This window comes from Apaloderma vittatum, unplaced genomic scaffold (assembly GCF_000703405.1).
Source record: "Apaloderma vittatum isolate BGI_N311 unplaced genomic scaffold, ASM70340v1 scaffold4183, whole genome shotgun sequence".
Classification (NCBI taxonomy): domain Eukaryota; kingdom Metazoa; phylum Chordata; class Aves; order Trogoniformes; family Trogonidae; genus Apaloderma; species Apaloderma vittatum.
The window spans coordinates 1-22513 of NW_009708459.1; the positions used below are offsets into that span (position 1 = coordinate 1).

The 22513-nt window shown below is 40.8% G+C and overlaps 1 protein-coding gene across 1 annotated transcript in view; it reads left to right on the forward strand.

Moving 5' to 3' along the window:
- Nucleotides 1-206: 206 nt before the first annotated feature.
- Nucleotides 207-22513, forward strand: part of LOC104267779 (transcription initiation factor TFIID subunit 1-like) — a gene marked incomplete at its 3' end in the record, with an annotated part of 34184 nt that continues 11877 nt past the window's right edge. Inside the window, exons 1-27 of the mRNA XM_009866555.1 lie at nucleotides 207-318; nucleotides 892-1008; nucleotides 1921-2040; nucleotides 2483-2724; nucleotides 4733-4951; nucleotides 5371-5592; nucleotides 5781-5982; nucleotides 7057-7173; nucleotides 7565-7732; nucleotides 9059-9186; nucleotides 9287-9394; nucleotides 10159-10332; nucleotides 10436-10609; nucleotides 10694-10798; nucleotides 14227-14427; nucleotides 15311-15452; nucleotides 16222-16352; nucleotides 16911-16991; nucleotides 17377-17526; nucleotides 17676-17795; nucleotides 17972-18147; nucleotides 18699-18940; nucleotides 20208-20421; nucleotides 20667-20832; nucleotides 21002-21213; nucleotides 21458-21566; nucleotides 21773-21871. Coding sequence (XP_009864857.1) covers nucleotides 978-1008; nucleotides 1921-2040; nucleotides 2483-2724; nucleotides 4733-4951; nucleotides 5371-5592; nucleotides 5781-5982; nucleotides 7057-7173; nucleotides 7565-7732; nucleotides 9059-9186; nucleotides 9287-9394; nucleotides 10159-10332; nucleotides 10436-10609; nucleotides 10694-10798; nucleotides 14227-14427; nucleotides 15311-15452; nucleotides 16222-16352; nucleotides 16911-16991; nucleotides 17377-17526; nucleotides 17676-17795; nucleotides 17972-18147; nucleotides 18699-18940; nucleotides 20208-20421; nucleotides 20667-20832; nucleotides 21002-21213; nucleotides 21458-21566; nucleotides 21773-21871 — 4053 coding nt within the window. The remainder of the gene's footprint in view (nucleotides 319-891; nucleotides 1009-1920; nucleotides 2041-2482; nucleotides 2725-4732; nucleotides 4952-5370; nucleotides 5593-5780; nucleotides 5983-7056; nucleotides 7174-7564; nucleotides 7733-9058; nucleotides 9187-9286; nucleotides 9395-10158; nucleotides 10333-10435; nucleotides 10610-10693; nucleotides 10799-14226; nucleotides 14428-15310; nucleotides 15453-16221; nucleotides 16353-16910; nucleotides 16992-17376; nucleotides 17527-17675; nucleotides 17796-17971; nucleotides 18148-18698; nucleotides 18941-20207; nucleotides 20422-20666; nucleotides 20833-21001; nucleotides 21214-21457; nucleotides 21567-21772; nucleotides 21872-22513) is intronic.

A 22513-nucleotide genomic window follows, 5' to 3' on the forward strand; every position in this document is an offset into this window, starting at 1 on the left:
ACGGGCCCGGCGCGAGCTCTGGCCCGGGCGGAGGGACGGGGAGGGAAGCCAGGCCCTTGTCGCGCGGCTGCGGGCAGGCCCGGGTGAGTGTCGGTGAGGGAGGCTCCAGGGCGGGACGAGCAGGCAGGGATGGGGCTTGGCCCAGCCTCACTGCAGGGTGCTGGAACCTGCCAGCTGGGACATGGCTCTGGTCTCTCCAGGAATCCAAGAAGCACCTGGCCGGGTTGGGTGTGCTGGGACTGGGCAACCTGATCACGGAGATTACAGCCAGCGAGGAGGACAGCCCGGAGGCCGATGGAGTCCACCTGGATGAGGAAGGTTAGGCACTGGGGTACTTGCAGTTAAATGACTGAAGTGCTGCAGAATCGGAGCTCTTATTGGAGGGGAAGAAACGCACCCAGTCATCTAAAGCTGGAAGGAATATCGTGATTTTATCTAGTCAGAGGCCCCATGACAAAGGTCTTGCCTTCTCCTTGACAGAGTGAATCCCAGATTATCTCTTGGTCACTTTTGCAATTGTTCTGTTTCATTTTTTTTGTAATGTTTTTTTCACTTGTCTCATAAGTCAGTTTGTTCTGTTTTCCTGTGAGTTAAACAACACTATGTAACGCACAGTATTATTATATCTTTATTTCTGGGCTTTGGAACATTTTTGCCGAGTAAGCAAAAGGTGTTCCTTTTGCTAAAGTGGTTACTAACCAATCTTCAGGGCAAATTCAGAGCTCTTGGAGGTTTTGGTTAGGATGGGGTAAAAAATACTCCAATGTATTTGTTCCTCTAAAAACAGGAAATGTGGAAAATGATTAATATATACCTAGTGAAGTCTGAGGTTAGTAATATATATCAGAATATATATGCATATTTTGTATGACTAAGTATTTTTCCTCCTAGGCTGGGTTAAGAGCACAGAAGATGCTGTTGATTATTCAGATATTAATGAAGTGGCCGAAGATGAGAGCCGTAGGTATAAGCAGGCAATGGGCACTCTGCAGCCAGTTCGAAGACCAGGTAGTGTTATAGCTCTAGCTGTAAAAGGTATTGTGGGACAAGGGGCCTTGACAGTCTCTTACATAGGTGACAGTGTGCATTTTCACTCCTTTTTTTAAGAACCCCATATAAGCTTTTGTGAAGCTTTGTTTGCTGGATGAAGTCGCTGCTTTGTATCTTTCTTCTTTAATGCATTAGTTCCTCATTAAAGTTAAACTATACTCATAAGAGAAACCAGGATCCTCCTTTTGCTCTGCTATCCCCTACAGAGAATACCCAATACCTGCTCATATTTCTTTAACCTGTGTTGCTAGGAAGAGGGTTATGCAGGAAGCCACATGCTTCTTGGAGATACTCAGAGACAGAGATAAGGTCCTGATCTCTTAGAAAGTCACTGCAATTTTACTGTCTCTCTCTCCTGTTTTACCCTTTAGTCCCAGGAATCTCTGTCTGGCCTGGAACATGTTTTCAAAATCATGCAGCTTTTCTCTTTGCTTGTGTAAATGCTAAATCTTTGCATATTCCTTAAAGATGCCTTACACTTAAGCCTTCTGTTGACGTAATGTTTTTGATGGGATGTAAAGGTGATTTTTTTAAACCACATTTCTATTACTTCTTTAGCAGCTTTGTTTGTTCTGCAAAACATGAATAAGAGAATGTCATAGTAGAATATATATATGTATTTATACTTTGTTTCAGTAATTTTTTTGTCAGTTTACCTTTTTCCCTCCTTCCTACTCTTTCGTAAATTTCAGTCTTGTAAACTTCTGTGAGTTTTGTATCTAGTTTCAAAATGAGAATGGTCTCCTTATTGATGAGAAGATACGGTCTTCTCACCAGGTTGTGAGAGGTATGAGATAGTATAAATGGAAAGGGTGCCTAGTTCGCTTTTATTGTCTACTTAATGTGCAGTCTTATCTCCTGACTGGTTAGATGATGACGAGGACGATTATGATGCTGACTGTGAAGACATTGATTCCAAGTTGATGCCGCCACCACCACCACCTCCAGTACCTGGAAAGAGAGAAGATGAAAGGGATGCAGCTGTTACGGGTGAGTGTGGACTTTTCTTCTCTCTGGTAATGTGCATTTCCAAAGGAAACAAACAATGCTGTGTAGCAGTTTGTTCTGTGGCAGGCACTACACATCATCAAAATATGGTCTGGAGACTGCATCTACAGGTGAGGTCTTTGTCCTGGTGTGCAATGTTACAGGACTGTCCAAAATGTAGGGTGAAATGTTGTATTTCCAGTGATTGTTGAAATACTGATATTGACAATGAAACTGCTTTTTTTTATCTCATCCTCTCAGTTGTGGCTGGGAAATTCACCTGGAACGCTTAGGATAAAATGAAAGGTTAAGCCAGAATGGTACTCATAACACCTGCAGAAGCTTAATTTTTGCCTAACTTGGTATAAACAGTAAATGTGGCATTGTTGTACTAGGGGACAGGGAGGAAACTTTGTTTGTTTATAAGGTGCTTGTTCTGTTGTAGTATCTGAAGATGGAGACGGTATCATTTTGCCCTCCATCATTGCTCCTTCCTCTGCTGCCTCCGACAAGGTGGATTTCAGCAGCAGCTCTGATTCTGAGTCAGAGATGGGACCTCAAGAAGCCAGGCAGGCAGAATCCAAGGAAGGCAAACTCACACTTCCTCTTGCAGGAATCATGCAGCGAGATGCTACCAAACAGTTGCCAAGTGTTACAGAGCTCTTCCCGGAATTTCGACCAGGCAAGGTATTGTAAGAGATATGTGGAAGTGACAGAAACTGTATCCCTCTAAATACAAGTCATGTAGTATATACATGTTAAAGGTATGTAGTAAGTAATCATATAGATATTCGTGCTTACCTCAATACTATAATTCCTGTGTACTGCTTAGTATGTGTAATATTTTTCCTGCCTTTTGCAGGAGCCTCTTAAAAAGCGTCATATAAATCAGGATGTGAAATGATATTTTGGTGTTCTGCAAGACCGTCGCACAGGCCTGTTGATTTTTGTTTTCCTGGTGTAGTAGAGAATACTTTTGACAAATGATTAAAAACCATAATGCTAATCTATCTGCTTTCTGGCTTTTATGGCAAATATTCACTCCTCCCTTCATGCTGTCCTGAACTTGATGTGCTCCTCATGAAACAATTTGTGGTCGTTTACTTAATCCTCCCTCAGAACTAGCCTGAGTATGGATCAGATATTAGACCAATAACAAATTGGCGGAAATAATGACCTTTTTTGGGCACAAATTAAATTAATTCAATACTGTCCTAAATGCACCCAAATGCTATTGCAAATCTAGTCAATGTATTTCAGTAATTATTTTGAAAATTTTAAAGCTGTCAAGAGGAGAAGAAATGTGGGAAGGGAAAAAAGATGAGCTTATAGTTATCAAACAGATGGTTGTGAACCAGGCTAACTTGGTTTTATGTGTGCCTCCATTACAGGCTTTGTGTGAGAAGCTGAGCATTTGCATAATTAAATGCCATGTTTTAATGATTTAGCTAACCTCTGTCTCTTAGAAATCAGCTGTTAATGCTGATAACTTTTTGTAGTTACTTCATGAGCACTAGAGCTAGCAAAGCCTGAAATCCTGTGGATTTGACTATGGGGACTGGTTGATATCTGAGATTGTGCATGTTAATGTAGCATTGTTTTTCTTGTGAAACCCCTTAAAATAGCATGTGGAGAAGCAGACTTTGTTTCCTTAAACTGTTAGCAGCTTAACTGTGTCTGAGACCCTTTGCCCTTCGTGAACTGTCATTGAAACTGAAAGGTCAGTGAAAGGCCAAAGGGTTCAGAAGTAATCTGGGAGAGTTTTGGGAAGAATGATGATGTGGATGTAGGCATAGTGGTCATACGAACATTTCGGGATCAGCATAACAGATTAACAGGGAACATTGATAGGATGTCTCTTTGCGCATCTTTGGTTCTAATTCCTGTTTCCTAAGTCTGCCAGTTAAATTTGGAATAGTGCTTTACTTCTTTACAAGACTGCTCTGAAGAAACAATTATCAGTGCTCTAAAAAACAGCAACTATAATCATAGAAGAAACAGATAAGAAAGTTTGTCATTGTCATTCCCGCTCGGTCCCCATGTGTTGCCAGGTCTAGTCGAGAGGTGCCGTCCCTGCCCAAAACAGGGAGGTTGGATTAAATGATCTCTAAGGTCCCTTCCAGCCTAGGCCATTCTATGATTCTATGATTGTCGTTAGTACAGGTTTTAGAAGTATGCAGTATGCATATAGGGGAATTGCATTATGATAGATATAAAAATGAGTGTATTGTTTCTGGACCATGGTATTTTTTTTATCTGGGTGCTTAAGAAATCTCTGCTTTTTATAACTGTCCTTTAACTTTTTCACTAAGAGTTTTGTTGACCCTTCTTCAATCTCCAAGTGTCTTTCTGAAGGTTGTGAATTGTTCAAAAAGAAAATATTTATTTCCAGGTGGTGTTTTACCACATGCCCAATTTAAAGACAACCTTTCTTCCATCTGTTGAGTTTCTTTTTGTCTGAAATTAAGAATAAATCCTTTTGGAAAGGAAGGATCCATCAAACAAATGGACCAGAAACTTTTTTCAGGTATAACCAAGAGTTGCATCAGGAATTGAGATTTGTAGTACAGGCTAAGCTCCTGAATTTCAGAATGCTCGCTTTCATTTCTGCTTTTCAGGTGAGAGAGAGAGAGAGAGAGACAAACAGCATTCCACAGTGTTTTTTTTCTCTGACCCTCTTTTTTTCCTATTCTAGGTGCTGCGTTTCCTGCGTCTCTTTGGCCCTGGAAAGAATGTTCCATCGGTTTGGCGTAGTGCCCGGAGGAAACGGAAGAAGAAACATCGAGAGCTGGCACAAGAAGTACAGATGCAGGAGGGTGAAGTTGTAGCTGAGGCTGGAATGGAAGGAAAATCTCCTTGGGAATATGAGTTTGCTGCTCCACCCCCTCCTGAGCAGTGCCTTTCAGATGATGAGGTGGGATATCTGAGACTTAGTCACCAGGTAGTCCTGGGGATAGTAGTGGATCAGACAGCGACTTCTAGAGTAAAGAGCTTTTCCTCCAGAGTAAAACTGGAGAATGGGTTTGGCTTATATTTCAGCTGTGCAGAAGCTCTTCTCCACGTAGCAATCAGTGACTTCAGGTGATTGCTTCTTACTGAGGAGGCTACATCCATGGTATGGGATCAATAGGAGAGCTTACCCTCTGTTAACAAGAAGACATATCTGTGTTCTTGGAAGTCTAATTCTTAAAGCAGCTAGTAAGTATGAAAAAGCTCTTCTTAGGAATCCTTTTCTCCTGTTAGAGTAAGCTGGGAAACTTGAAAGAGAGGAACCTCTTACTGACACTTAAATAGACCATCAGTGTAACCATTCCTTCCTTTGCTATGCTTCAGATTACCATGATGGCACCTGTGGAATCAAAATTTTCCCAGTCAACTGGTGATATAGATAAAGTGACAGATACAAAGCCTAAAGTGGCAGAATGGCGCTATGGCCCCGCACAGCTCTGGTATGATATGCTCGGAATCCCTGAAGATGGCAGTGGATTTGATTACGGTTTCAAGCTGAAAGAGAAGAAGAAGGAGCAGGAGATTAAAGGACACACAGATGAGGCGGTGAGAGGGGAACTGCGGGGTAGGATGTGGAGATATGTGTGCCACTGGGGATTACTACACAGTGACAGCTTGGTGATGGGCCAGTGGATGGTTGTCTGTTGTGCAAAATGTGACTTTTGATTTTTCCTCCTTTAGTTTGAAAGCACAAAGTCAATGCAGGTCTTCAAGCAACTATTCTTTCCTTCCAGAATGCAGTGTTGATGGATGAGAAGGGTGATCTGCTAGCTGATGAGCACTTCCTGATGGTGACACAGCTCCAATGGGAGGATGATGTTATCTGGAATGGAGATGATGTAAAGCACAAAGGGACTAAGACACAGCGGGCAAGTTTGGCAGGCTGGCTGCCATCCAGCATGACTAGAAATGCCACTGCATACAATGCCCAACAGGGTAATTGATGGTCTGATATGAATTGTACTTAGCTATAGTAAAGTTGACTCATCACATGCTTTCATCTCAAATACAGAACATAATTCTTCTTGTCAGGGACTTTTTTTGGTGAAATTGCAGATCTGCTCAGAATTCTGATACTCTTGCTAAAATCAGAGTCTCTTCTGTTAAAGACAGTATCAATTCTGACTTTCTTCTCTCCATATGGAACACTATATGCTGGATCCATCTACATTACTATCAAGTAATGCTACACTTAATATGTCTGCTGTTTATAGGTGAATGGAATTTTCTTACATGAAGAATTGTGTCTTCTGAAGTTTCTCCTGAACTAGTAATGGTAATCTGTTTTTTCTAGATAGGAAGTAAAAATTCTTACAGGCTTCATATTTTTCTTAGACACAGATGCATTTTAAGTTTAAATTGTTTGTGTAGAATGTGTGTTTGCATATATTCATTTATAGAATGAATCATCTGTTTTATCTTATCGTGCTTGTACAAGAGAAGAATTATCAGATCTTTTATTGGGTACTCATGTTGATCCTTTACTGTTCAGCTGTGAGTACAAGACATTCTGAGGAGTTGGATAGGTGAACTGGAGATAGCTTTTTCTGGGCTTGCTGTGTTTGAGTCCCACTAAAAGCTACAGTAACATGTTAAATATGGTTGGTCTGTTCTCATGCATTAGGTCTGCTTGGCCACCCAGACCAGCGGTTCTGTCAGTGGCAACTGTCTGCTCAACACCTCATATTTATAGGGACAATACAGAAATGCGTCATATGCGTTGTTGTGCAGCATATGCAAGACACCTAAATTGAAGAGTTAGGTTTGCCTAACTGTAGACTCCAGCAGTAGGAGTTTGTTTCTGTGGTCTCCAGCAGTAAGCTGTGGGTGAAAATATTTTTGTCTTACCTGTGCTAATGACACATACGACACTCTTTGTGATATGAGCAGCAGGCCCATCCTGGTTCAGACTGGAAATCGCTCTCCATACAAACTCCAGATTCTGATTTAAGGCGATGCAATGCCCCCTAAGCCTCCTACTCAAGCTAATCTTACCTTTGTTTTCTTTAGGTTTGAACCGTAGTGGCTCTTTGCTCAATCCACCAATTCCACTATCACAGAAACCAAATGTAGCAGGAGCCCTATGTATAACAAAGGGCAAAGAAAAGCAGGCTTCTGAACAGCAAGGTAATCAGAATGACAGTCTTTGGCCTATAAATAGGTGCATGTGACATATTTCTGTGTAGACTTGTGTTCTGCGTAATAGCAAGATCCATTTTTGTCAAAAAGGGGATACTTGTTTGCTTTAAAACTTGTTAGAGTTCCTATTTCATTCTAGAGGTTCTCTGTGCTTCAGTGGAGCAAAATCTCTGAAGTGTTGATAAAGCTGAGACTTGGGGCTTTGCTTCCTGTTTGCTTCCAAGCTGAGTTTGCTTTTGTCTTTTGGAGGTCCTGCCTCCGAAACCCCGGAAAGATGGGGAAGGTTGAGAGGGATAAGATGTTGGGATGAACTCTGAAATGGTGTTCTGCCAAGGTAATACATAAAACTCTTAAAGTTTCTACCTTATGATTGCTGCAGTTTCCCTGGATGAAGACAAGCCCTGGTACTCTATTTTCCCAATTGATAATGAGGAGTTAGTATATGGCCGTTGGGAAGACAATATCATCTGGGATGATCAGGCAATGGAAACCTACTTAGATCCACCTGTTTTAACACTCGATCCAAATGATGAAAACATAATTCTAGGTATGTTTATGACATTCAGAAATTTGACTCAAATGGGGAAAAAAAGTGGAAATGGAAGCAAGGATTTATAGTCATAATATGATGGAAATAAATGGACTAAGGCAATACTTATGGCCTTTCTTTATTCTGGCTTTGGAAGATAATTTGCGAGTAATCAAAGGCATAAGCAGAAGAAGGCAATGCTAATATCTTTAATGGTGTGCTATATACTTTCAACTCCCAAGTTAAAAGCGGTAACAGGAGAGTAAAAATTAATGCCCTGAAACTTAAATTTAACATAATTAATCTTACTTTTGTTGTGTTTTAGAAGCAACTGTCTTAATTTTACTTGAATGCATGTTAATTTTGAAGAGGGAAGGTAGGGAAGTAAACCACAAACTAGCCCATGGCATTCTCAGCATGCCTTGTATTCAAAGTCTGAAGAAGCAGATTCCTTAAGCCTCTTTCAAACTATGGTAATGCCACATAGGAGCAATGACTTTGCATAATACCTGTCAGTATTTTTGTTGCTGACAAACATATGCAGTATTGCTGGAGTTCAATTTGAAGGTATTGCTACAAGCTGGAGAGATTTTTGTCTTGTTTGGATCACTAAAATCACCACTTTCTCTTAGATCTGTCTTCAAGCAGGCTTGTGTAGTTTAAGGACAGGCATACCTTGCTACACTTTTTACATGGCCTAGATTACATTTCCTTCACAAATTGCTTTTAAAATTCATACTGTTTTTCTGGAGTTTTTCAGGAATCCTTTTGGATTCATTTTCCTTTCAGAAATCCAAAAAGGATTTGTATTTCCTTTTTTCCTTTTAGGAAAAAATCCGGAAAATTTTTAGGTTCAGGTCTTTATTATCTTTGGGTTCAGACTCACTTGTGTTGTCTATATGTAGGGAAGAAAAGGATTATTTATATAGCTGAGAAACAGTATTGTCACTCCTGTCACCTTGACTCTTAATTCTTTAGAATAAGTTAGGCAGAACACATGCTGTTTCTTGTACTTTCATTGATTAGATTACCAGTAAATTTTGTGTTGAGCAGTGGGTACCCCAAGTGATCCCCACAATCACTCTCTTCCTACTCAAATCTACTCACTGCTGCAGAAGGTAAGGTAGAGATTTAAGCATGGAGCTTTGCTGTGTTTGTTGAGCTTGTTTCATTTTAATCTGTATGGAGGAAAAGGGAGAGGAGTGTATAAGGAGGACAGTCATCACAGAAACTGAACAAAAAGGCTAAGATGTCTGGACTACGCTTGAGCTCAGTAGAAAATTGTGGTGCTGAAAAGGGAACCCTAGGACAAGTGCCATACAGTGTGATTGCTTTTGTTTTTAGAAATTCCTGATGAAAAGGAAGAAATGACTTTGAACTCTCCATCCAAGGAGAACAAGAAAGAATCTTCTCTAAAGAAGAGTCGAATCCTGTTGGGAAAAACAGGTGTCATCAAGGAAGAACCACAGCAGGTCAGCATAAGCTTTAGCACCTTGCAGGTTGGGAATGATGTGTAAGGGGTGAGGGGTCTTTTTTTTAACAGCTTTCTCTCTCTGTTTAAAATTTAATTAGAACATGTCTCAGCCAGAGGTGAAGGATCCTTGGAATCTCTCAAATGATGAGTTTTACTACCCCAAACAGCAGGGACTTCGAGGAACCTTTGGAGGCAACATCATTCAGGTAGTCATGTAATATTGGCTATAGAGTGAGAGAGAGAGTGTCTTGGTTTCTCACTGAGAGTATGATTTAGGGTTTATAGAAAACCAGAATTTAGATTACAGCAGGTCAGTTAAGTGTTCATGAGAGGTATTTTTAATGTTGTTTAATTAGAATTATTAGAAAGGAGTTTGAACTAACTTTTTTGATTGCCCCATCAAACTGAGGTTTAGGTGTTAGATCTTGCTGTATCATACTTGCCATGCTCTGGTGTCTCTTTCTGTAGTACTCTTTCTAAAGCAGTAATGTGAGAGGAGAAAGCAGTGAAGATAGTCAAGAGGCGAAGCTGTACTTCTGCTAGTAGTGTATGTTTCAATCTGGATGTTAAAAATAATTTAGATGATAATGAATTTGAACTATTGCTCACTAGCCCTAAGTGAAAACGGCCTCTTCCGTAATGGGAAAAAGATAGGTAGTTCCAAATGCACTTCTCTCCTACTGAAAGCGCTAATGGCTCTGCATGCTCCTAATTAGTAAAAAATCATACCATTTGAAATAGTAAAATTAAAATCATCTCTGTACAGAAAGATAAAATCTATATACAGACCTAAGCACATTCTATCAAAAGACAACATGTATGATAAGTGAATTTCAGTGCGCTAGAATGACTACTGGCAGACATAAAAATATTACCAGGTTTTGTTATGTAAGGGTCAGCAGGGCAGGATGATGATCTTCATTTTGAGATGATACTGTCATTCGTAACATATGTTTTGCTTCTGTGTTAGCACTCTATCCCAGCAGTGGAACTTCGCCAGCCATTTTTTCCCACCCATATGGGTCCTATGAAGCTCCGACAATTTCATCGGCCACCCCTGAAGAAGTACTCTTTTGGTGCCTTGTCCCAGCCAGGCCCTCATTCTGTGCAACCTCTGCTGAAACACATAAAAAAGAAAGCCAAGGTACAATTATTTTTCTCTGTATCTGATGTCTGCTGTGGCTCTGTTTGCGCAGCCAATCTTTTTGATGTGCTGTTTCCCTAACATTGTCTTTTTGCTGGTACAGATGAGAGAACAGGAGCGTCAGGCTTCTGGCGGGGGTGAAATGTTCTTCATGCGCACACCACAGGACCTAACTGGGAAGGATGGAGATCTCATCCTTGCTGAGTACAGTGAAGAAAATGCCCCTTTAATGATGCAGGTTGGCATGGCAACAAAAATTAAAAATTACTACAAAAGGGTGAGTATATGGGTTTTGCTGTTGGTCAGGGATTTTCTTGTGCCTCTCATTGAGTGCTAACTGTACCTTCATTTCACATTGCAGAAACCTGGCAAAGATCCAGGAGCTCCAGACTGTAAATATGGAGAGACTGTTTATTGTCACACTTCTCCGTTCCTGGGTTCTCTGCATCCAGGCCAGTTACTGCAGGTGAGAAGAGCAAGCATAAGATGACTGAAAAGTTGAACATGGGGTAATAGGCAGAATGTTTCATGCCCTGTTTATTCAATCACCAGTAGTGCTCAACTTCTAAAAAAGCGGATTCTCTTTTATTTCCAGTTTGTCTTTTTGTTTACTGCTAAAAATTAAATTTGTGGCTTTTATTTTTTAAAACATCTATTGTATTTTTTTTTAGAATTGTAGGAATGATATGAATTGCAGGAAGTGAATCTTTTCTGCTTTGCTTTGTAATGGCATTAAAAATACTGTCAGAGAGAACCGAGTGGAAGATCAAAAGGTGCTTGAATGTTGGGGAGTTCACTAAATAGATGGCAGAGGTTATAGGAAACATGAATTTTTCATGGTCTAGGATGTGGGAGCAAAGCCTTTATGCGTATTCTGTGAGAACTGCAGGGCTAATTGTCTGCTGGATGCCAGTTACTAGTCAGGTGTGTAGACATCGACTTTTATGAGCCTTTCTCTGTCGTTGATATACATACAGTTGAGATGGGGGGAGGAATTAAGACTGTTGTAAGGACCACCTGCTTACAAGATCCATGATGACTGAGAACAATTTATTTTTACTTTTAATGCTGGCTGTTCTTCCTGCAACAGTAATTCTGTCCATGCTGTGCCACAGGAAAAGTAAGGTGAAGATTGGTAATAGAGATTCGTCACAGAACTGACCGTGCTAATTGTTCAAGCTGAAGAAGACTTCATGGATAAAACATGACTTCTGGAAAGCTTGAAGTGAGGACAGGGCCATCTTAGGGAAAGCTTTGCAATGTGAATGAGAGCAGTGCGAGAGAGTGGGCAAGGCTTGTGGAAGCCCTACAGGTGCAGGAAACCATTTATAGAAGAGGATGGTCTTTCCAGTTCCCCTTAGTCTAGTGCCTCCTGGTTGTTGATTTAAACTTGCTTCCCTTTAAATGCTGAACTCTGCTGTCTGCTTTTCTGGCTAGATTCTTACAACCTTCTTTCCTGAGCAGAGTCTTCAGTGCTTCTGTTACCTTATCCCATTCCCAGACTTTGCATGTGTCCTGTGCTGGTTTCTGTGGTTATAGTGCTCTTCTTCATATGTGTTCTTTCTGCCTTTTTTTAAAGCATCTCTTTAAAGGTCAATCCAAAGGGCCCTTCAAAGTTTTTCTGCATTTGTTGTGGGTTTTCTTATGCTTTTGTGCTTCATCCTTGCTTATTCGAAGCATAAGCAAAAAAATATTCATAAGCAAGCTCAGGATCGATGCATCCCCAGGAGGAAGAAATTAGGCAAGGGAAGCAGGACACCTGCATGGTTGAGCAGGATACTTCTGGAAAAGCTCAAGTGGAAGAAGGAAGTTTACAATGTGTGGAAGAAGGGACTGACCACTTGGGAAGATTACAAGAATGCTGTCAGAATATGCAGGGATGAAATGAGGAGAGCCAAGGCCTTCTTGGGATTAAATCTGGCAAGGGATGTCAAGGTCAACAGGAATGTTATCTTCAAGTGTATCAGAGGCAAAAGAAAAACTAGAGAAAATATAGACCTGCTGTTGAATGATACGAGTGCCATGGTGACAAAGGATGCGGAGAAGGAGTTACTGAATGGTGCCTTTGCTTCAGTCATTGCTGTTCAGGCCAGGCTTCAGAAATCCCAGAATTTGAAGGTAACTGAGAAAGTCTGGAGGAAGGAAGGCTTTCCCTTGGTTAAGGAGGATCAAGTTAGAGATCAGTTAAGTAAACTGGATATCCATGAGTCCGCAGGCCCTCATGGGGTGCACCTGTGAGTGCTGAGGGAGCTGGCAGAAGTCATTGCTGGGCCACTCTCCCTCTTTGAAAGGTCCTGGAGAACAGGAGAGGTGCCTGAGGACTGGAGGACAGCCAGTGTCACTCCAATCTCCAAAAAGGGCAAGAAGGAAGACCCAGGAAACTAAAGGCCAGTCAGCCTTACCTTGTGATCAAACAGCTCGTTCTGGGTGTTGTCTCAAAGGACGTGGAGGAAAAGAAGGTTATTGGAAGTAGACACCATGAATTCACCAAGGGGAGGTCATGTCTGACTAATCTGATAGCTTTCTGTGAGGGATAGATGAGGGGAGGACAGTGGATGTTGTCTCCTTTGATGTCAGCAAGGCTTTTGACACTGTCTCCCACAGCATCCTCACAGGTAAGCTTAGGAAGTGTGGATTTGATGGGCAGACAGTGAGGTGGATTGAAAACTGGCTGAAAGATAGAGCTCAGAGTGTTGTGATTAGAGGCTCAGAGTCTAGATGGAGTTCTATAATAAGTGGTGTTCCCCAGGGATCAGTACTGGGTCCAGTCTTGTTCAATATATTCATCAATTGACCTGGATGAAGGGATAAGAGTGTACCGTCGGCAGATTTGCTCATGACACAAAACTGAAAGGGATGGCTGACATGCTAGAAGGCTGTGCTTCAGCTTGACCTGAACAGGCTGGAGAGTTGGGCAGAGACAAACCTCACAAAATTCAACAAGGGCAAGTGCAGCGTGCTTCAACTGGGGAGGAATAACCCCATGTATCAGTACAAGTTAGGGGCTGACCTGCTGGAAGGTAGCACTGTGGAAAAGGACTTGGGAGTCCACTTGGAAAAAGACCTGGGAGTCCTGGTGGACAGCAGGGTGATCATGACCCAGTAATGGGCTGTCTGGGCCAAGAAGGCCCATGCCATCCTGGGGTGCATCAAGAAGAGTGTGACCAGCAGGCTGAGGTTATCTTGCCCCTCTACTCTGCCCTGATGAGGCTGTATCTGGAGTAATCTCTCCAGTTCTGGGCTCCCCAGTTCAAGAAGGACAGGGACCTGCTGGAGAGGTACAGCAAAGGGCTATGAAGATGATTAGGGGACTAGAACATGTCTCTTATGAGGAAAGGCTGAAGGACTGGAGTCTTTAACCTGGAGAAGCGAAGACTGAGGGAGGATTTTATCAATGCTTATAAATACTTAAAGGGTAGGTGTTAGGAGGATGGAGCCAGTCTTTTTTCAGTGGTGCCCAGTAATAGGACAAGCAGTAACAGACACAGACTTGAACATAGGAAGTTCACTCTAAACATGAGGAGGAACTTTTTGAGGGACTTCACTTTGAGCACTGAACAGGCTACTCAGAGAGGTGTTAAGATTTCTGTCTCTGGAGACGTTCAAAACCCACCTGATGCCATCCTGAGTAAGCTGCTCTAGATGAACCTGCTCTGATGGAGGGGTTTAGACTAGATGATCTCTAGAGGTCCCTTTCAAGCCCTAGCATTCAAGCCCTGTGATTCTGTAATGTTCTGACTACACATTTGACATGTTTTGTGATATAAATGATGGTGTAGCATTGAAATGGCTTTGGTTTTAATTTTTTTTTTTTTTAAGATCTTTTCGTAGGCTGACTTAGAGTAAATTGGGTCTAAACTTGACTTTCAAGCTTTGATTTATTTCTCTTATAAGGCATTTGAAAACAACCTTTTCCGGGCCCCTATCTACCTACATAAGATGCCTGAAACGGATTTCCTGATTATCCGGACACGACAAGGCTATTATGTTCGAGAATTAGTGGATATTTTTGTAGTTGGTCAGGAGTGCCCACTTTATGAAGTACCTGGTCCCAACTCTAAACGAGCTAACACCCATATCAGAGATTTTCTGCAGGTATGTGGTAAGAGAACATTTGGGGATCTGAGCGGTCTTTGGAGAAAGCCCATGACACAGGCACGGGCCTCGCATGGACAGCCTTGATTTGAGAAGCTAATTGCCTTGCTATAGCTCCCATTTTGATTTGTTTTGATTGGTTTTGTTTGTTTTTGCTGTGATGTGAGAGATATTAACCATACAGACCATTTGAGTTGTCATTTATCCAACAATTTATGGCATGCTTCTGTTTTCTTGCATCCTGTCTGATAAGTATATGATAGAAGCTTTTTATTACTGAAAGGACAAGGTTATACAAAAATATAGGAAACTAAAGAAATTAGAATGAACATTGAAGTTGTTATACTGTATGAAATGATAGTTACGTGGGTTTTACTAAGAGGCAATTAAAGGATCTTACTACATTCCTATTACATAGTACAGAATTAGAATTGCTTCACAGGTCTTTGATTTTTCTATATCTTGAGATAGTTGAGCTTTGGGACTGTCAGTGACCTTTCAAATAAATATCCCGAAATCTAGATTTCGGAGAAAATTTCTAATAATTTACTGTCAGCTTAATGCAAAATTATGACTCAAAGTATTTGCAGAGCAAGAAAATTCATGCCGTTCCCAGAGATTGTGTTTCTGTACCAAAGCATGAGCATTTCTAATGTGATAATACAAAATTTCAAGACAAATATTTTTTCACATCTCATTCTCAAACATAGCTGAATGTGAAGCAGACGTGTGGCTTGGGAAGTTTTACTAAGTAAATTTATAAGAAACAATGTATTTTAAGTAGGAAGTCTGAAGTAGTCTATAGAAACAGCATTGTCTATGCTATCTTTGCATATTTGCTGTATTCTTTCTTTGGACATCGCAAATGAGTCTTGTCTTGTAGGTTTTTATTTATCGCCTCTTCTGGAAAAGCAGAGACCGTCCTCGGAGAATTCGCATGGAGGATATCAAGAAGGCCTTTCCTTCGCACTCAGAGAGTAGCATCCGAAAGCGGCTAAAGCTTTGTGCTGATTTCAAACGCACAGGTATTTAAATAAATATTTAAATAAACAAAAAGTATGTGATGGTCAGCCATTCTTTTGCTGCTCTTGGGGTTCCAAACAGACAGGAGAGGGCAGCATCTCCTCCTGACAAACTGTTCTTGAAAACTTCTATTTGAAGAACTGAAATGTAATCTGCTAGGTTTTTTTGTTCCAGAATTTATAAATCTGCACTTTCTATTGGCACAAGTGTGCTTGATGGTGAGGAATTGCTGTGGTTCAGACTTCTGTAACTATTTGGGCAAGGATTTACTTGTGAAGTAACAATGTATGACACCAACACATGTACTTTCCCTTGGTGTGTGGCTGTGTTGTCTTGCAAGCAAATACATGCCCTAGCTTGTCCCATCTTTGAGTCTAATAGTGCTCTGAGAACCTGAGTTCTGATTTTTGTATATGCAGAATGATAAACAGGTGGTAATACAGAGCTTTTAGGCCAGCCATGGGGAAGAGTAGATGTAGGTGAGAAAGGGAAAGGTGAATGAAATGCTTTTGTAACTACTATATACATTGAATGTACATGAATGTATGAGAGTTTCCTGATATAACAGGCACTGAGTTAAGGGACATTGATTTATACAAATGCAGAATGAAAAACCTATCACTTTCAGTGGTTGAAGTGTCATGGATTTGTCATACTTGCTCCATTTGGCAGCATTGCAGCAGGGTACCAAATCTTGAAATACAGTTAGGATTATGATGGATCCAACATTTGTGGGAAACTAATCAGTTATTTGGTCTATGTATTTTTCAGGGATGGATTCAAACTGGTGGGTTTTAAAGCCAGATTTCAGATTGCCAACAGAGGAAGAGATCAGAGCAATGGTATCCCCAGAACAGTGCTGTGCTTATTACAGCATGATTGCAGCTGAGCAACGACTGAAGGTAATCACTCCTTGAAGGCTACAAGACAAGTTACTGACAAGTAGTTCTTTGAAGGGTGAGGCTAAGCGACACCTGTCTAAAGATAATTTTACTCTAAGGTAGGCAAATTAGTCCTCTGACTGCTGTGTCACTTGCTAAGTTAGCTGCATAAAAAGGGAGATAAGTTCTTACAGAGATGTTACATTCTTACCATCTGTTACTTAGATACCGAGTTAGCTATGCTCGAAGGTAACAAATGAAAGATATCAGAAAGGGCTTATCTGTCTACCTGGAGTTCTACAGCAGAAAGTAAGCAGCATGTGGCAGTGAGAGAGACTGGTGTGGGGTTTTTTTTTGAAGTTGAGTGCAGTATTTAGTTATGGTGTTTCTCAAAACACTGGATATTTTGACATCTGTGATACAGTGGGCCACAGTGAATCTTGCAAACAATCGTCTGTGAAAGTGTATTTGTTCAGCATGACACATGTCTACAGGAGATTCACAATATGCTTCTAGTTCTCTCTCCAGTGACCTTTATAGAACTTCAGGTTCTCATTTTTCCCTAATATTTCTCTGCAGGATGCAGGTTACGGGGAGAAATCTTTCTTTGCACCAGAAGAGGAGAATGAAGAGGATTTCCAAATGAAGATTGATGATGAGGTACTGTCAGAGTGATGCACGAGCATGCATGCCAATATATAAATCTGCATGACAGAAGAGAAATGAGGTCTTTATATTTAGAGGACACTTGTAAAATAGTATTCAATAGATCAAGTGTTCTTGTGACTTTCCTGGGGACTCTGCTGCCAAACTTCACATGTGTTTGGAGAAGGATAATCAAGCATTTTGCCTTGAATGCCTTTTGTGAGTTATCTAGCACTTTAGTTCTTCAGAGAGGTTTTATCAGGACAGCCAAAGGGTCAAGAAGTGTAATTCACCCTCATTATGTCAAGTTCTCAGTATGATTGGAGGAATCCAAAGTAAAGAGCTTGCAATTCTTGATGGTAGCAGGATTGTGAGGGCACGTTTCTCTTCTTGCTGGCAGGTGCGTACAGCTCCATGGAACACCACACGAGCTTTCATTGCTGCTATGAAGGGGAAGTGCCTCCTAGAAGTGACGGGTGTAGCAGATCCTACTGGTTGTGGTGAAGGATTTTCTTATGTGAAGATTCCAAACAAACCAACTCAGCAGAAGGTATAGTTCCCAAGGCTGAACTAACTGGGCAAGGAGCAGTAGCTGGAAAAATTGAGTAAATATGGGGCATCAGGAAGAGAAAATAGCAGATGAGCCTAGGAAAGTCTATTACGTGATGATACTAATAGGCTGCATCTTCCTCTAACCAGGATGATAAAGAACCTCAACCGGTGAAAAAAACAGTGACTGGGACAGATGCTGATCTGCGCCGACTTTCTCTCAAAAATGCCAAACAGCTACTGCGCAAATTTGGAGTGCCTGAAGAGGAGGTGGGTATTGAACCTGGAGCAGGTTACATAATTCTCTTCACTAATAGATTCAGCAGCTGATGAAGGAAGGGACGTATGTTTCTGCTATGACCTTGTGTGGAAAAGAGTTGAAATGCAGTCAGCTACCTCAGTTGTGTGTCTCTAAAGCCATTTCTAGGTTGTTTTCCTCTTTCCAGATAAAGAAGCTGTCCAGGTGGGAAGTGATTGATGTGGTACGTACCATGTCTACAGAGCAGGCTCGTTCAGGGGAAGGTCCTATGAGCAAATTTGCACGTGGGTCTCGCTTTTCTGTAGCAGAGCATCAGGAGAGATACAAAGAAGAGTGTCAGCGCATCTTTGATTTACAAAATAAGTAAGTTGTTATCTGGTGTTTACTGAGAAAGAGGGCTTTTGCTGTTATAAAAACTTAAAGGTTAGCCTTGATGTTTTGCTGTTATAGATCTTTTGAAAAGGTAGAATGAGTTGCATGTATAATGGCATGAAATGTTCTACCATTCCACAGATGAGTAGTTCACCACCCTGTTGTTTGTTTTGTTAACAGCAGTTTGCCATCTCTCTCTTGGGTAGCAGCTACCAATTCTATATCATATGCTTCAGAACTGCCAGAATTATTCATGTATTATTCCTTGTTCTGGTCCAACGCCTCAGAGTGGGGAGACAATATCGTACTATTGATAGTGAAGAGCTCAACATGTTGGAGAAGATGGGCTTGGAACAATTGATCTTTTGGACATGGGGATTGCAGGAGGACTGAGATATATTATGCGTATTCTCATATTGGTGATTTGTAACTTCAATTTTCCATCTTTTGCATTGTTTTTACCTTTGTATTTCTGGGAAGGTAACAGACTGACTTTTTGGGGGAGGTCGAATAACTGATTTCTAAGGTGCCTCTTGTTTCAGGGTTCTGGAATCGACTGAGATTCTGTCAACAGACACAGATAGCAGCTCAGCTGAAGACAGCGACTTTGAAGAGATGGGAAAGAATATTGAGAATATGTTACAAAACAAGAAGACTAGCTCTCAGCTTTCTCGGGAAAGAGAAGAGCAGGAACGAAAGGAATTGCAAAGGATGCTTTTGGGAGAAGATGGTGGCAATGACAAAGAGAGGGGCAAAAAGGACAGGAGAGATAAAAAGGGGCTGTGTAAGTAACTGCAGCCACCAGAATGTCCCTGGGAAGGGATGCAAAACTTTATGTCAGGCTGCAAAGTGTGCTGATTGAGCCTCTTGGAGGAGAGTGTGGATTCCTTACAGGCAAAATGTATAGATATGCTTATCTGGGACTTCTTCCTGGTCCTGAAAGTTATTGCTCAAGCTGGAAATACATTTAAAGTGTTTTCTTTACTGCATAAACTCTGTTATTTCTTTAGATATTGCTGCTGCTTGCTGCTCAAGCTTCCTTATTTTTGGCGATGTGGGTGTGGATGTTTTTGAGTAATTTTCTCAAGATGTGAACACAAATAGTTTCTGCAGCCAGCTCCAATCAGATTGGATTTTGTATTTAAGTACAACTATGTATGTGAAACAGATAGGCACAATATATAGGCTGATAGCATTGTCTGTTACACTGAGTGCTGTAGCAATGTGTTTGGGAGGTAATTGGGCAGCTGCCAAATTTGGTTCTAGAGATGTGTTTATCTTAAGTGCATTCCAGCAGAGAACTGGACACATCCCTAACCGGCAGGTAAAATTCTATCTGTATGATGATGCTCATGACCAGTGTTATTTGTTGCATGTACATGAGCAAAGTCGAACTGTGCTGTGTCTGGGTTAACATTATTGTTGCTCTTGAAAATCCAGATTGGAATAAATCACTAATGAAATAATTAGTGGAATAATTTAGTAAGGGGTATGTGGAAGTCTTGCTGATGATTGTTGCCTTGTGAAAACATATTCAATGTTATTTTGAACAAAATCTCTCAGCTAAAATTCTGGATGATGCTGGAAAGATTTAGTGGTCACATCATACAGGGCTAGCTCAGTAGTTACAGCACTAGTTAGAAAACTGAATACTTGGATAACTGTTGACCTTCAGTTTCTGCCAGATCTCATTACTTAGGATCAAACCAACTGCAACTATAAGCAGTCTGCAAGACGATGTTACAGTTGCGTTACAGGTTGTGCTTCGGTATCTGCAGGTCCTTGTTGAATGTAGCTCTTCCTTCTGGCTTTATAATCCATGTGGATAATTCAGTAGCTTACCTTTATTTTGGTTGGATATATGCCATGATAAGAGAACAAGAACAAGCGAGAAAGAGACTTTTATTTCTTAGGTTTTCCTGAATTTGTGTCTTGGAATTTTTTGTGTCAGGCTGCAAAGTGTGCTTTGCACACAATATCTACTGTATTGAAACAATGATTTTTTCTACAATGTGAAAGAAATTAAAAGTAATTAAACTGCTCTTTTATAGCATCAACTTCAGGAGCCTCAGCAAACTCTCACAAAGATGATGACACTGCCTCTGTAACCAGTCTTAATTCCTCTGCCACTGGCCGCCGCCTCAAAATCTATCGCACCTTTAGAGATGAGGATGGGAAGGAATACGTGAGGTGTGAGACAGTTCGGAAGCCTGCTGTTATTGATGCCTACTGCCGAATACGGACTACCAAGGATGAAGAGTTCATGTAAGACCTATATGATTTTTTTTTTTTTCCTTTTTTAACTTTGACTGTAGACTATTTCATTCTGTTGGCAGCAAGAAGAAATATCAAATTGAGTGTAGAAGCCTGTCACTGTAATTGTGTAGACAGAGACAAATATAATGGCTTTTCATTTGGAGGGTATTAGATCTCGTGTTTTGTGGTGATTGACCTGGCAGAAGAGTACCTGGTAAGTCATCAACTTGGATATTTTGTTTTGTTTCCTCCAGACGAAAGTTTGCTCTATTTGATGAACAGCACCGTGAGGAAATGCGGAAGGAGCGGCGCAGGATCCAGGAACAATTGCGGCGATTGAAACGGAACCAAGAAAAAGAGAAACTCAAGGGCCCTCCAGAAAAGAAGCCCAAGAAAATGAAAGAGCGTCCAGACTTGAAGGTAAGCATATCCTTATGTAAAGCCTGCTAACCGATCTTGTGTATGGGATATGTATTCTGTTCCAGTGATATACTGAAGGCCTTACTAGGGTATTTTGTTGATACTTTGACTCTAAACTAGGAGCTTAGGTATGAATTCTGATCTGTCATCTTTTTGATGTGTTTTTCAGCTAAAGTGTGGAGCATGTGGTGCAATTGGCCATATGAGAACTAATAAATTCTGCCCTCTTTACTACCAAACAAATGCTCCACCTTCTAATCCTGTGGCAATGACAGAAGAGCAGGAGGAAGAGCTGGAAAAAACAGTCATTCACAATGATAATGAAGAACTCATCAAAGTAGAAGGAACAAAAATTGTCCTAGGAAAACAACTGATTGAGAGGTAGGGGAAGAAGCAAGGATACCATTGTGTATTAAGTGAAAACAATTAAAAGTTTAGTGCAGAATACTCATATGTATACTAATCGCAGGAATAAAGTGCAAGGACTTTACATATGCTATTACTACAGTATTTTGATTGTCTATTTAGTAATATCGCAGATGGGACCAGAGCCAATACTGGGGGACAAATCGTGGTGTTTCACAGGAGGGCTGTAGAAAATATTGCACTTTTTTTTTTACCCTAGTGCAGATGAGGTTCGCAGAAAATCACTGGTCCTAAAGTTTCCAAAGCAGCAACTTCCTCCAAAGAAGAAGCGTCGAGTAGGGACAACGGTTCACTGTGATTATCTGAATGTGAGTGAAGGTGTTACTGAGCTGCTTGCAATTTCTCTGTTTCTGTTTGTACCAACTGACCAGTTTATTTACTACTCCTGTGCATCCTCCATGTGCTACACAAATACTTGCCCAGTAAATTAAAAAACTAAATTGCCTAGAATTTTTGTGGGTAAAAATTTTGCATCTTAGCACTGCCTTCATTTTTGTGCTTCTGATTTATTTAGCGTCCTCATAAATCTATCCATCGACGGCGAACAGATCCCATGGTGACGCTGTCATCCATCTTGGAGGGAATCATCAATGACATAAGGGATCTTCCTAATGTAAGTTTAAGCTATGAGACCAAAAACCTATGTCTCTCTAAGCAATATGGTTGAAGTAGGTTATGTGTTATAGACACCAAAATTAGGCTAGGCTTTTCTCATCTGAGTGGTGTGCTGCCCCTTTCCCTCTGCCATGCACAGTTGGTGTGCATTATTTCGTAAGTTAGCTCAGAATCTTTTTGAAATGAAAATGTTTGTATCATAAAATAATGTTGAATAATTCTGTATGGTTACACATTCCAAACTTGAGATGTGATCATTATTTTTTTCCCCCAAACCAAGAGCAGAAAAAGATGCATAACACTCAAGGTAGCAACATGGAATACTTATATATATGTGACACTGGAGCATATTCTGTACTTCACTGTTTCTGACCAGATTTTACCAGAAACTTGCAAAATCACAAGATTACATCGAAGATTTGAGTTGAAAGTTCAGTTTCTTGACTTTCGTGCTGCATACCAAAAATATCACCTGAGAATTCTTTGTGAGATTTTTCTTCTTATAATGGTATTAAAAAATATTTTATGTGATAGCCATAGTGGGGCTGAGCTTTTATTTTCCCCAGTGCAGCTAAGGAACTGATTATGTAAAGATTTTATGTGCTAGTACCTATTCAACTTTGGAGGTTAAACTGAGATT